This window comes from Carcharodon carcharias, chromosome 7, assembly GCF_017639515.1.
Source record: "Carcharodon carcharias isolate sCarCar2 chromosome 7, sCarCar2.pri, whole genome shotgun sequence".
NCBI classification, from domain to species: Eukaryota; Metazoa; Chordata; class Chondrichthyes; order Lamniformes; family Lamnidae; genus Carcharodon; species Carcharodon carcharias.
Window position 1 is genome coordinate 153,387,119 of NC_054473.1, and position 12,518 is coordinate 153,399,636.

Genomic DNA, 12,518 nt, shown 5'->3' on the forward strand with positions numbered 1-12,518 from the left:
ATGCCATTAAATCCAGGCATGTCACACAACCAGAACTGTTTCATTTTATTTGGAAACATCGGTGCTGAATTACACATGCAATCCATGAGGATTTGCTTGGCTAATGTCAATAGAGTGCATGCGTTTGATTTTATACAGAAAAATGAATTGGCAGAAAATTGAAAAAATATTTATTCAGTTTCTAAAGATTCTACCAGAATTAATATATATTTTAAGATTTATGTTTTATATTATTTTCTAATCACAGGTATTGTGGATGCTCCTGAAGATAGAAAAGGCCAATCAACAATGGATCATAAAAGGTTATCCACATTGATAATTAAGTATTCAAAATCTGCAACTTAGTTGTGCAACATGGTTACATAATTGAAGCAAAATTTTGAGTTTTAAATTTGACCTTATACTTTAAATTGTCATTGTTCATATATCCTTGTAGCTTTCACCCAGAAGTAAAATGGCATCAGAAGGAAGATCGTCTTGTACTAAATGTCAAGTTGCGAAATTTTACAGAGCATTCATGCAAATTTAGTCATTGCAGAGTAGTATTCAGGTAAAGGCCAGCTAGAGTGTGTATTACTTACAAAGAAAATTATTGTCTCAGATTTTTATCTGATGCTTCATATTTAATTGCAGTGCCTTTGTTGGCATCAAGTTATACTTGGCGGATTTGGAACTTCAAGGTAGTATTTTAGAGGAAAAGTGCTCATGTGTCACTAAAAATGAAGAGCCTGTCATAACACTGTTCAAAGAAGAGAAAGGTGAATGGAGCAGTTTGCTGAAATTCAAGGTAATTGTAGTGAAATAAGTTGCAGAACTTGAAACAAAGGTAATAGCTGGCTGCAATTTAAAATTTAGTTTCTTTAAAGCAAGGTAGGTTATTGCTAAACAGTGCATGTAGAAACCATTTTCGATTGTTCCAAAATGCAGTTTTTTTTACAAACAAATGTTGCCAATTTAGTGCTGCATTTGAATTTGGTTGGATTTTCTATAAAAATACTTCTGTGTAGAATTCAACTCTTGTCCGTATTTGGACCAAGGTTATAATGCTGTCTGGATCAGAGTGGCCTCGGCAGCACCCAAACTGAGCATCTGTGAGCAGGTTGTATTCTATGAGAAGTCCCTTTGTTGTTCAATATAGTGATTTTATGTGAGAGATATCATTTTTGTGGGACTTAGCTGCTTTGAATTTGGTTTGCACCATGTTCATGCCAGCAAGTCATCTTTTGCAAAGTTCGTCTCAGTCTAAAGTAAACTAGCCAGGCTTATTCAAGTTGTCAGCTAGAAAGGCCTGTTTTTTTAACTAGATTTTCTCTGCAGGCATCAAATTCAGCAAGTTTATTTTTAGGTTGCCATTGACAGTGTAAAATCCATGCTTAAAGTGCCAAAGGACTATCACAGCAAGAACCAATTAACAGCAATTATTTATCCAGTTAAATATATTTACATCTAGAGTTTATATGTAGCTGTTGCGCTTTGACAAATAAATTAATAAAAACATGAAATTGCATCAGTTATCATGAGGCAAGCTTTGTCCTTCCGCCCTTTCATTATTTTCACTGCTTTCAACCTCTTGCGCACTCGCTCTCTCTCTCTCTCACACTCTCTCTCTCTCTCTCACACGGGGTAGTAGAGGGTGGAGAAGAAAAACAGACGGAGATGGACAGGCGTTTGTGTGTGCTGCAAAAAGTACAGCTAATCTTCTTCATCCATGTTCTTTACTATACTATGTAATGAAACGAGAGTCACTAAAGTAATTGTGCTGTTTGTGTTTTTGTGTACACATTTACACGTTAAATTTAAGACTGTAGGGGGAATGTTCAGACAGCCTTTGAATCACGTCACTTAGAACATAACTATTTATCATCCTTTTGCTTTCAGCTAGCTGCATAATTAAGAAATGAAAACACGCAGCAAATCGGGTAGCCGCTGTGGAGAGCTAAATAGTGTTAATGTTTCAGAGAAATATTTCTCTCTCCAAATTCTGCCTGATCTGATTGTTTTCTAGCATGTTCTGTTTGTTTCTGTTTTCCAGCATCCACGGTATATTGCTTTGGTTACGTATTAAGAAGCCTTATTCCAGATTATGCTATGCTGGCTCCATTATAACACTTCAGAAATAAGTGCTCTTCATGCTGCATGTTGAAACGGCTTTATTTATGGCCTGACTCTACACCCCCACTCCATCCCCACCCTGCATTTGAGCTTTTAAGATGATATTTGCAGCAAGATTCAGAGCACTCTGGTTTCTTGGAAACTGAGAGGATTATGTTTACTGAGCATCATTAACATCCCTTACTATATGGGTTTCAAATGCATTTTCTTTCAGAATCCGAATGTCACTTTTGATTTCACCTATTTCAATGAAGCAACGGATGATGTATCTCTTCCAATTTTCAGTGGTAAGATTGTCTCTATAAAATAAATTCAAAGGAGTATATTTGTTCAGGCACTGTGAAATTGAAGAACCGAGTGCAAAAAAAAACCTACTTTTACTCCAGTAAAAAGAATAACTTCACCTTTAACTATACTAACCAAAATATTCCTCTTTTGCACACATTGCCGATTTATTGGATGTGTTTCTTTCTTCTATATCTTTCCCACACCCCCAACAGTGTCCTGGGACAGATAATTTGGAGAACTGTTACAGGCCTGTTACTGTTACACAAAATAAATTGAGTAATCTTTCAAATCCCTCTTTGAGTTCATTACCCCTGTAGAAGCACATGTGGGAAAGACTTGGGAGAAAATACATGTTGCTTGGATTATAGTTTGAAGTAGTATATCCCAAATGTTAATGTAAAATTCAGTTTTATCTTTTGGGAGGAAAAGCCTTAAAATTTGCTGACTGTATTAGAGACACGGTATTGACAAACTGTGAAAAGGACTTCTTGGGTGGGGTGGGGGTGGGGAATCAGGAACATGTGGGTTAAAAAAATGAGTAAACAAGTAAAAGGTGCAATTTACTGCACACATTTGTAAGATAAATTTTGGAAGAGAAGGCCGGAATTTGGCATACACTCCAAAAAGTACAAACAGGAAGACCTAAGGAGTCAAATCAAGCAAAATAAAGCCAGAAAAATAGGAAAATTGGATTTTGAGTTTATAAGTAGGAACATTGAGTAAAAAAATGCATTTCTACAAAAGTTACTTAATTGTTTTAGGAGCCCATTATAGAAAGGCTATTAAACTCAGAGTATATGGCATAGAATCACCAGGATGATGCCGGAGTTGAGAAACTAATTAAAAACAGAAAATGCTGGACATCCTCAGCAGGTCAGGCAGCATCTGCAGGGAGAGGAAGAGTTTATGTTTCAGGTGTTGACCTTTCATCAGAAAATGATAATGAGGAAACACTCGAGATGCTGGGACTATTTCCACAGGAACAGAGGAAAATGAGAGGAGATTTAATAGAGAATTTTAAATTTCTGAAGTATTTTGATAGTCAATAGGGAAGGATTATTTCCTCTGGTTGGGAATTTAACATGAGGGGTCATCAATTTTCAATCCTCACGGAGTGAGGAGAGGAGTTATAGAAAGATAGAAACATATAAAATAGGAGCAAGAGTAGGTCATTCGGCCCTTTGAGCGTGCTCCGCCATTCGATATGATCGTGGCTGATCCTCTATCTCAAAGCCCTATTCCTGCTGTCTCCCTGTACCCCTTGCATCCTTTAGAGTCTAGAAATCTATCTATTTTCTCCTCAAATATATTCAGTGACTTGGCCTCCACAGCCTCCTGTGGTAGAGCATTCCACAGGTTCACTACCCTCTGAGTGAAGAAGTTTCTCCTTATCTCAGTCCTAAATGGCCTACCCCATATCCTGAGACCGTGACCACTTGTTCTAGACACCCCCAGACAGAGGAAACATCATTCCTGCATCCAGTCCCTCCATCTCTGTCAGAATTTTATACATTTCAATGAGATCCCCCTCCTTCTTCTAAACTCCAGAAAATACAGGCTTAGTAAACCCAATCTCTTCTCATATGACAAACCTGCTGTCCCAGGAATTAGTCTGGTGAACCTTTGCTGCACCCCCTCTAAGGCAAGTATATCCTTTCTTGGGTAAGGAGACCAAAACTGCACACACTACACCACGTGTGGCCTCACCAAGGCCCTGTACAGCTGCAGTAAGACGTCCTTGCATCTGTACTCAAGCCCTCTCTCAATGAAGGCCAATATACCATTTGCCGCCTTAACCGCTTGCTGTGCCTGCATGCTTGCTTTCAGTGATTGGTGTACAAGAACACCCAGGTCACTTTTTACGTCAACAGGGGATGATTAACATGGAATGCTTTACCAAAGGAAGTGGTGGAGGCAATTATCATTGCTTTTTTTTAAAGATTTGAAGCATTCAAAGGTACAGGGTAATGGAACTTGTTTTCGTTTACAATAGTACAGACATGATGGGCTAAATGGTCTCCTGTGTTTTAAACCTCAGTGATTCAGTTTGTCTTCTGCTCAAAGCAATGACTATTTCATCACTCAGAAAATACTTTTTTTTTTGGGACGTAGGGTAGTTCTTCCTGTTTCATATGCTGGTGTTGTGGTTGCTGACCCCTGTTGTGCGTAGCTTATCTTATCTAGAGAGATTGTCGTCTTACTCTGGTACTTGTTTCAGACTGGTTTATTAACACTAAGAAAGATAAGTTACAGGGTAGGTATGTCTCCCTGAGCACAGTATGTTCCATCTTCATTCCCAAGAGTCTAGCATGTGACTGCTGATGTCACTGTTACATCATGGCCTACATCACTAATTACCATAACTATTCTATTAACCCATTACACTACACCACCCCCCAAGAATTCTATCGACTTAGAAACTAGCTGAGGCTATATTTAAACTACTTACATTGCATTTCTGTAGCTCCACTTCACTGCTACAGATTCTACCCAGCTCCTACTCCTACTCTTTCCCCACTGCACCCCTTCCCCCATCCCCCCACCCCAAGCCAGTGTTTTGAGGGATTTAGTCTTCCACAGTGTTCTTGGCTCTTTGGGAAGACATGAAGGCATTCCTCTTTTCCTTGGGGAGTATCATCAACGGCAAAATGAGACAGCAGCTTTGCAGGATTTGCGGGTAATTGGAGTGTAAACTGAAGGACATCAACACTTGAACTTTCCTGAACTAGAAGAGAAGTTAGGACTCTTTCGGGAATCTTCTCCCTCGAATTGCAGTAGAGGAAGACCTGAGACGGCAAAGTATCTTAAACTTCAATGAAGTCTCTCAGCCGTATCATTCGCTGCTGCATTGAAGATAAAAAGGTATTGAATACCTGAAATTCTAATGAATCTGAACAACGAGGAGAAAAATGACCTAATTCCTATAGGCATTTTAGAAAACTAAGAAGAGATGATTTCCTGCTGACATTTCAGGAAGTAAATTCACTTTCAGCAGGCAGTGGTAACATTGCTATGTTTTCCTTTGTGTGAGGCTGCTCCACCGTGGACAATGGGAAGAAATGATGATAAGACAATGCCATTTTCTCAAATGGGATGAATCTTTGAGGTGAATTTCCTGTACAAAATCCTGAAGCTGTAAAAGCCCTGAAGATTTCTGCCTTGGCTTGTGCTCTGCAGGACAGCTCTAGTGGCAACAAGATTTTCAGTTCAGGTTGAAGTATGGGTGTCAATTTACTTTCACCCATGGAAACAGGCACCACCAACTCTCTGGCATTGTGACCCTCAATGTACTTAAGCATAGAATCAAGCACATTGTTATCCCTGAACAATACTTCATGGCTAACCAGCGATATAGAAGGCATCGCATTCATAGGTTCATTAGAATAAAGATCTGAATGCTGCTCTGCCACAGTAAACACAGCTGACTCCAAGAAAAACAACAGCGACTTAATTTGGTTCAGCTCTAGATTCAAATAAGATACCAACCTCTAGGACCTTGTCTTCCAACAGATCACTCAACACCACAGTGGCCTCTTCTTTATTATCTTCAGGAAAGAGCCAAGCCAGGTCCAAAAGATGATCTTGCGGATGGCTACTGTCTGCTGCAGTGCCTTCTGAATCCACCCTCTCTGGCCTAGCTTCGTATAGAACTGAGAGATCCATAACTGCAATATCTGCCTGAGGCCTAGTAGATGGTGTCGCTGTGATGGAAAGAAAATCACTGCTCAATGAATAAACCTGTAAGCTAAGAATCCACTGGTTCTACATAAAACTTGGAAATTCTTCCATGAAAGGCATCACATTCTCTACATGCAGATCATCATCCAGTTTTTACAGAATTCCCAGTAGTATGCTAACATCGCCACTCAATAAGGATGTGCCTTGATTGTGAATAACATAGAAAGAATCAAGGATTTGTCCACCCCCCACCTTGTAATGAAGAGGAGCAATTAGCCTGCCTTTTATTGGAAGATTTGTGCAATCAGGACCTTGCAATTTAATATCTGATTAACGGAGGATTATTGGCTGAATCCAGTCCAGATTACAAAGCCAGCTTCAGTGTCAATTTTAAAGTTGGTGTTGAAACCTTTAACATCAGATATTAAATTCTAACTGACCAACAGTCTTGATTGAGATCACTTACTTCCCCTGGAAACTCGGTAATTTTATCTGTTATTGTTTCCAATTTCTTGGATGGAGTGCATTTAATTTTTTTTGTTTTCCCCCTTGATTAAAGTTGTTGGACTTACAGGAGCACATGAAATGTCCAGTCTTCCCATTTTTGAAGCATTCTGTGCCCCCTGCTAGACAACCTTGGCATCTGTGTTGTCTCTTTGCACCACAATGTAAGCATCTCAAAATGGCTGTTTTGGGGTTTCCAGGCCTTTCGCCCATTTTGGTGGGCTCTTGAGTGGGTGGGGCCGCTGCCCGTGGGCCTATTCATTTAATAGCATCATCTAGAGCCTCAGTGCCGCAACGGATTATACCCCGGATTATCTCTGAGTTTGGCCTGCCTCGCAAATTGAACTGCCTGATCCAGAGTGAGGTTGTCCTTGGCCTGTAGGGAAAAAAAATTGGAGAGCTTTTCAATCATGGACCTCACTGTCAATGCAGTGATGGGTGAGTTCATCTTTGAACATCCTGTATCTGCAAGAGCTAGCTAGGCAATGTTGGTTGATAAGTAATTCAGCTGACTTCCCCTAGTCTTTGGGATCTTTGGTTAAAGCGTGATTTCGCTTTGGGCTAAAACACTTGTCGAAGGCTTTGAGAGTAGTGCTGAAGTCTGTGGAGGACTCTTCTACCCCCTGTCTCAAGAGAACGTCATCGGCTACCAGCTCTTCAGCATAGGGAAACAAGCTAATCTGGTGCTTTTGCTTTTTAGCCTGAAGGCCTGATTCTCTATATCCGAGGAAGTGTTTCATCCACAACTCCCACTTTTGGCCTCCATGGGCCCCCGAGAATTTCAAACGGGTGGGTTAGGGCCAGTAACTGTTCGCCAGGTACGGACACCGTTATCACTTTCCAGTTTGCTGATTCCTTCACGAAGTTCGTAGATTCTTACTGCTACCAGGTTTTCCTGCATTTTCTTTCCATGGTCCATTCGATGGCACCAATGCTTGGCTAGATCGGTGTCACCACTGCTGCTACTATGTTTCATATGCTGATGGCATGGTTGCTGGCTTCTGGTATGCGTAGCCTATCTTATCTAGAGAGACTGTAGTCTTACTCTGATACTTGCTTCAGAATGGTTTATTAACACTATTATTAGATTACAGAATAGGTATGTCTTCCCCAAGTACAAAGTGTTCCATCTTCTCTCCTAAGAGTCTAGCACGTGACTGTTGATGTCACTGTTGCATCATGGCCTATGTCACACATTATTATAACTATTAATTCATTACACTACCCTTACTATTTCAACTTTGAGAAGATTCCTGTAGTTCACAGAAAACAAATTGAAAGAAAAAATGAAATATTTGCATTTTATATGGGCACCTTTCACTGCCACTGGATGTCTCCAAAGTGCTTTACAGCCAAAGTAGTACTTTGTGTAGTCACTGTTGTACTGATAAAAATAGTGCCGTGGGATCTTTAGGTCCAATTGAGATGTTTAATGTATCATCCAAAAGATGCCACCCTAACAATGTAGTACATCCTCAGTATAGCACAGTTGTGTCAGCCAAGATTTTTGTGCTCAAGTCCTGGAGTGGGACTCGAACTTCAACTTCTGACTCAGGGACACAAATGCTGCCCACTGAGCCACAGTTGACACATTGCTTAGTGTTGTATAATTCCCATAAAGAATTATTCTTGACCTGCTTTGCCTTTTGACTTAAACCAATTTATCAGAAAAGAGTTCAGAGTTGATCATCATATCATCAACATACATCAATTAAATTGCCATCACAAAATACTGACCCTTATCCTGGTGTTACACTCACACAGTATAGACTAATGGATTTCTGAAGAATGGACATTTTATTTTTACAAACAAAATGGAGTTGAGAGATCAGGTGGCCTTTTTTTTCCTATTAGTATATATGGAACTACACAAGGCCCTGGAGATAGCCGGCATGTCAGAACAAGAGAAAGTGCAAACAAATTTTCGGGACATCTCATTTAAGAAGTCATTAAAGTGTAGCAAACTCTTGTGTTACTTAATGATGCCCATATCCAAATAATTACAGAAACTGGTGCGCAGTGGACTTACAGATTTTTGTGTGTGGACTGCAATTCCAAAGATTGGATGTGAGCAATATCCTATTCTATCACAATGATATGTCAATGGGTGAAATTCAGTCTCTCTTGTGTGTCAATGGCCAGGTCATCAGAGACCATTTGAGAAGGCAGTGTAAAACAGATACAATGGTCACATGACAGAAACTAGGTTTCTGATGAGGGACATTAAATAAGACACATCTTTGGGAACAACAAGACAGATAAAAGGTTCCAGACCAGCAAAGGAGCAGAACCCTGCATAGGACCCATCATAAGGCAGAGAATTCAGGCTAGCTTTTACCTATGTCTGAAGAGCTAAACCAGGTTTACATTACAGGGTTTCAACTGCCTATCGACTGGAGTGAAGCCAGAGAAACCTGCTACTGCAAGCAGTAAACAAGTGTGAATTCATTCTCCTCAACTTCCAGACCATCTGTTCAGAGGACCAAAAATGAATCTCAGAACTGCAATGTTTCAAGACTTCAGGTGGAATTTTCCAAGCCCGCTGGTGGAGGGAAGGCAAGTCACGATCTTCCACTTAGCCAGCTAATGGCAAGCTGTGTTTCCCGCCATTGGTCGGCAGGAAGCTAATTGTAATACATTAGCATATCGTTAAAAGACCATCCTGCCAGGCTTTTGGAACACCACCATATCGTCTGTCCACGTCGGTGGGAAAGCACACCGACATGTTTTACGAGAGCACGCAGGCTGCCTTCACTTTGGGGGAGCTGAGACAAGTGAGCAGCAGCGTTCTCCACGGCTTGTCTGTTGTTTAAAGGCCTCAGTGGTGCCAGGGCGGGTGGCAGGGGATACTAATGCCTGGCCCCGCAGGCGACTGCTGAGGGGTGGGGGGGGGGTGTCTGGGAGCAAGTGCTGGCCACCCTCGGAGGCGACTGCTGAAAGATGGTGCCTGGGGGCAAGTGCTGGCCAGCCTCTGAGGTGATTGCTGAGGGGTGGGGGTGGTCAAGTGCTACCCTAGCACTGCTTCCCACACACAGGTGGGGGGCAGGGTAGGGTAAGCGATGGAAATAGCCACGTATTAGGGATATCTGTATAAACTTGCCATGCCTCAGCAACTAAGACAGATCAGGTGCAGCCACAGTGATATGATTGGGGTCAGGCTCCTAGCCTGCCCACCCATGCAAGCAACATGGAGGCGCCAAAGGGCCTCCAAACGCTCTTTAACCCCAGCACAGACTCTGAATCTGCCACCATTTTATTGGACCGCGGAGCACTTGGACTGCACGCATTGTACAATCTCCTCACCATAGCTGGCCGTGTAGCAGTGACTGCTGGAGGCACTCACAGCCCCTTGCAATCTCAGCATGCTGGTTTGGACCAGTGTCCCTCATGTCGCAGGTTGACAGGGCAGCCATGCAACACACTCATCTCTGAGAACTTTGAATTCCGGCATCCCTCCACCTGTCTGCGACCTTTCCCTCCTGATGTGAGCCAGTTTGTCCTGCATGGATAGAGATGGGGGAAATGTATCAAGATGCCTGCCGGGCCAGATGATAAGTATGCCTGGCCGGTGTGGGTGGTGAGTGGTCCCATGAATGGGATGAAGACAATGATGGTGTATATGAAAGAGTGAATGGTGATGTCCCTTGCATTGACAGTGAGTGATGGGTTTGGGAGTGAGAGTTGGGAGTGATGAAAAGAGTGACTTACCTTGGCGGTACGGGGGGCGATCATTCATCCTTTTGTGGCACTGGGTGGCTGTCGACCTCTGCAGGACGTTCATGCTGACCACCGCCGCCCAAGCAGGGTTGGTGACATTTCTACCCGTCCTGAGGCCAGAGCTGAGGTAGAGCACATCCAGTGGGTCTCCACAGCACCCAGCAGTCGCTTGAGGGACCCGTCGTTGAAGCGGGGAGCTGCGGTCTTTTTTCCTTTACTGGCCATGTCTCCCAGGCAGCAGTGGTGAGCTGGTGGTGATGAGCACTTAGCTGGAGGTGCCTTTTAAAGACAGCAGCTGGCGTGATGCAGCAGCGGGATGATGGCAAGCAGGCGAACGAGAGCCCACCCACCATGGAAATGGCGTGTTTCGCGGGAGTGAATATGTAATGAGGTGGGCTTGGGAAGATATGGTGTGAAAACCCACCATTTTCATCGGTGGGTAGGCCTCCATTTTACCCACCCACTACCGCACTTAATGAAATTCTGGGGAAAATTCAGCCCTTCATCTTGAGAGAAGCAAGTTTGACAGTGAAGTTTGGACTTCTAAGATCTGAGTGCATGCTACCTCTTGGAATCACCATCTTTTCTAGTGTGTGTGTGTCACTATGGGTGAGTATGAACGGGCATGGTTGCAAATATATTTAATGTGCTGAGTAATAAATGTTTATCCTTGTCCTTTCTTAAAAACTTGAGAAAACCTGTTATTTGTCTATTCTTAACAGTCACAGCACTCTGAGTTAAAACACTTTTTGTTCTTTTTAAGAACCCATCTGTCTTCGGTCAGTCGAGAGGTGGAAAAAGGGAAACCATCATACCATCTCTCTCCTGTCTGCAACACTAGGCTCAACATCCAAAGAGTTCACAAAATAAATTTCAGTAGGACTAGACTTCCTTCACGTGCAACACCTTAAATGAATGCCCTCCCTAACGATTGACTTCTCCAAGATTGTTCTCAGAGCCATGCTAAATCTTGATTCTTGAAAATCTTAGCTGTCTTTTTTCTCATAATAGGAGAATATCAACTTTTGATGTTTTAATCATTCATACGATCCATTTATACTCATTTTCAGGCATTTGATCTGTGTCCTCTCCCATCTGAGGAGTCAGTGCAAGATGGTGCATATTTAGTGGTGTTCAGAACAAAGGATCAATTGGTTCTGATACCACCAATACTATGCATGCAATTCCACAAAGAACAGAAGGACAACATCCAATCTGGTTTTGCAGCAAATTTGCCTATTCAGACCTTTACTGCTTATCTGCTACTTTGTTGGACAGAAGAATACCAATTCCATTGCACAGTTTACACCAACTAATATTAACTGGTGGATGCCCAAAACTCCAGTGGCAAGTCTGCAGTGAATCACGGGGTTGGTTCTTTGTAGTTGTTGCCTTCTTGTTGAATCTCGATGCAAGACTACTTGCAACTCTACCTTCTCAACTTGTAGACTCAAAGTACCTGGAACTGTGTCAGGGCACATAGATTGAACACAAGTCAGACATTTGCCTTGAGACTAAAGGACAGAGCATGTTTGCATACTGTGTTGCCAACTTCTTACACTGGTTACAGATGCTTCCTTGACTGCTGTCTCCGCCCTTAGTAGGCTGGGCCCAAGCTGTATTGGTAGTTATAAACTGGTTAGTATCAGTTGGTGTAAACTGCCTAATGGGATTGGTAGTCTTGTATTCTTCAACAATCAAAGTAACAGATGAACAGTCTGAATAGGTAAATTCTCTTCAAAACCAGATTGGACTTAGTCTTTCTATTCTTTGTGGAATTACATACATAGTATTGGTGGTATCGGAACCAATTGGTTCTCTCCCCTGAACAGCACTAAATATGCACCATCTTGCATTGACTGTTCAGATGGAAGTGGACACAGAACAAATGCCTGAAAGGAGTATAAGTGTATATATCAGAAGGGATCTTTGTCCTTGTGTCAAAAAATGATCTTTTCTACTTATTCAGTGCCGTAACTTGTGACTGACTATCGCTCTGTTAGAGTAATCTCAAAGTATCTGACATTTTACACACAGCTATTCTAATTTGAGATACTGTAGGAGAAAGAAATGGGTTTGGAATCAACGTCTCCAGTTTTCATTGTTTTTGTTTATCCCACCATTTAAACACTTTAACAATGTTTTTAGGTATAAAAAAAAAATTGTTTCTACTCTAAAATATTAATAGATATATGAATGTCAGAAGTATGTTTATTGTT

At 41.8% G+C, this 12,518-nt stretch overlaps 1 protein-coding gene across 1 annotated transcript in view; it reads left to right on the forward strand.

The window, feature by feature from the left end:
* tdrd12 (tudor domain containing 12) overlaps positions 1–12,518 on the forward strand; it is a 181,373-nt gene that overhangs the window by 158,075 nt on the left and 10,780 nt on the right. The window contains exons 37-40 of the mRNA XM_041191689.1: positions 248–302; positions 437–550; positions 634–787; positions 2,327–2,399. Of these exons, the coding sequence (XP_041047623.1) occupies positions 248–302; positions 437–550; positions 634–787; positions 2,327–2,399 (396 nt within the window). The remainder of the gene's footprint in view (positions 1–247; positions 303–436; positions 551–633; positions 788–2,326; positions 2,400–12,518) is intronic.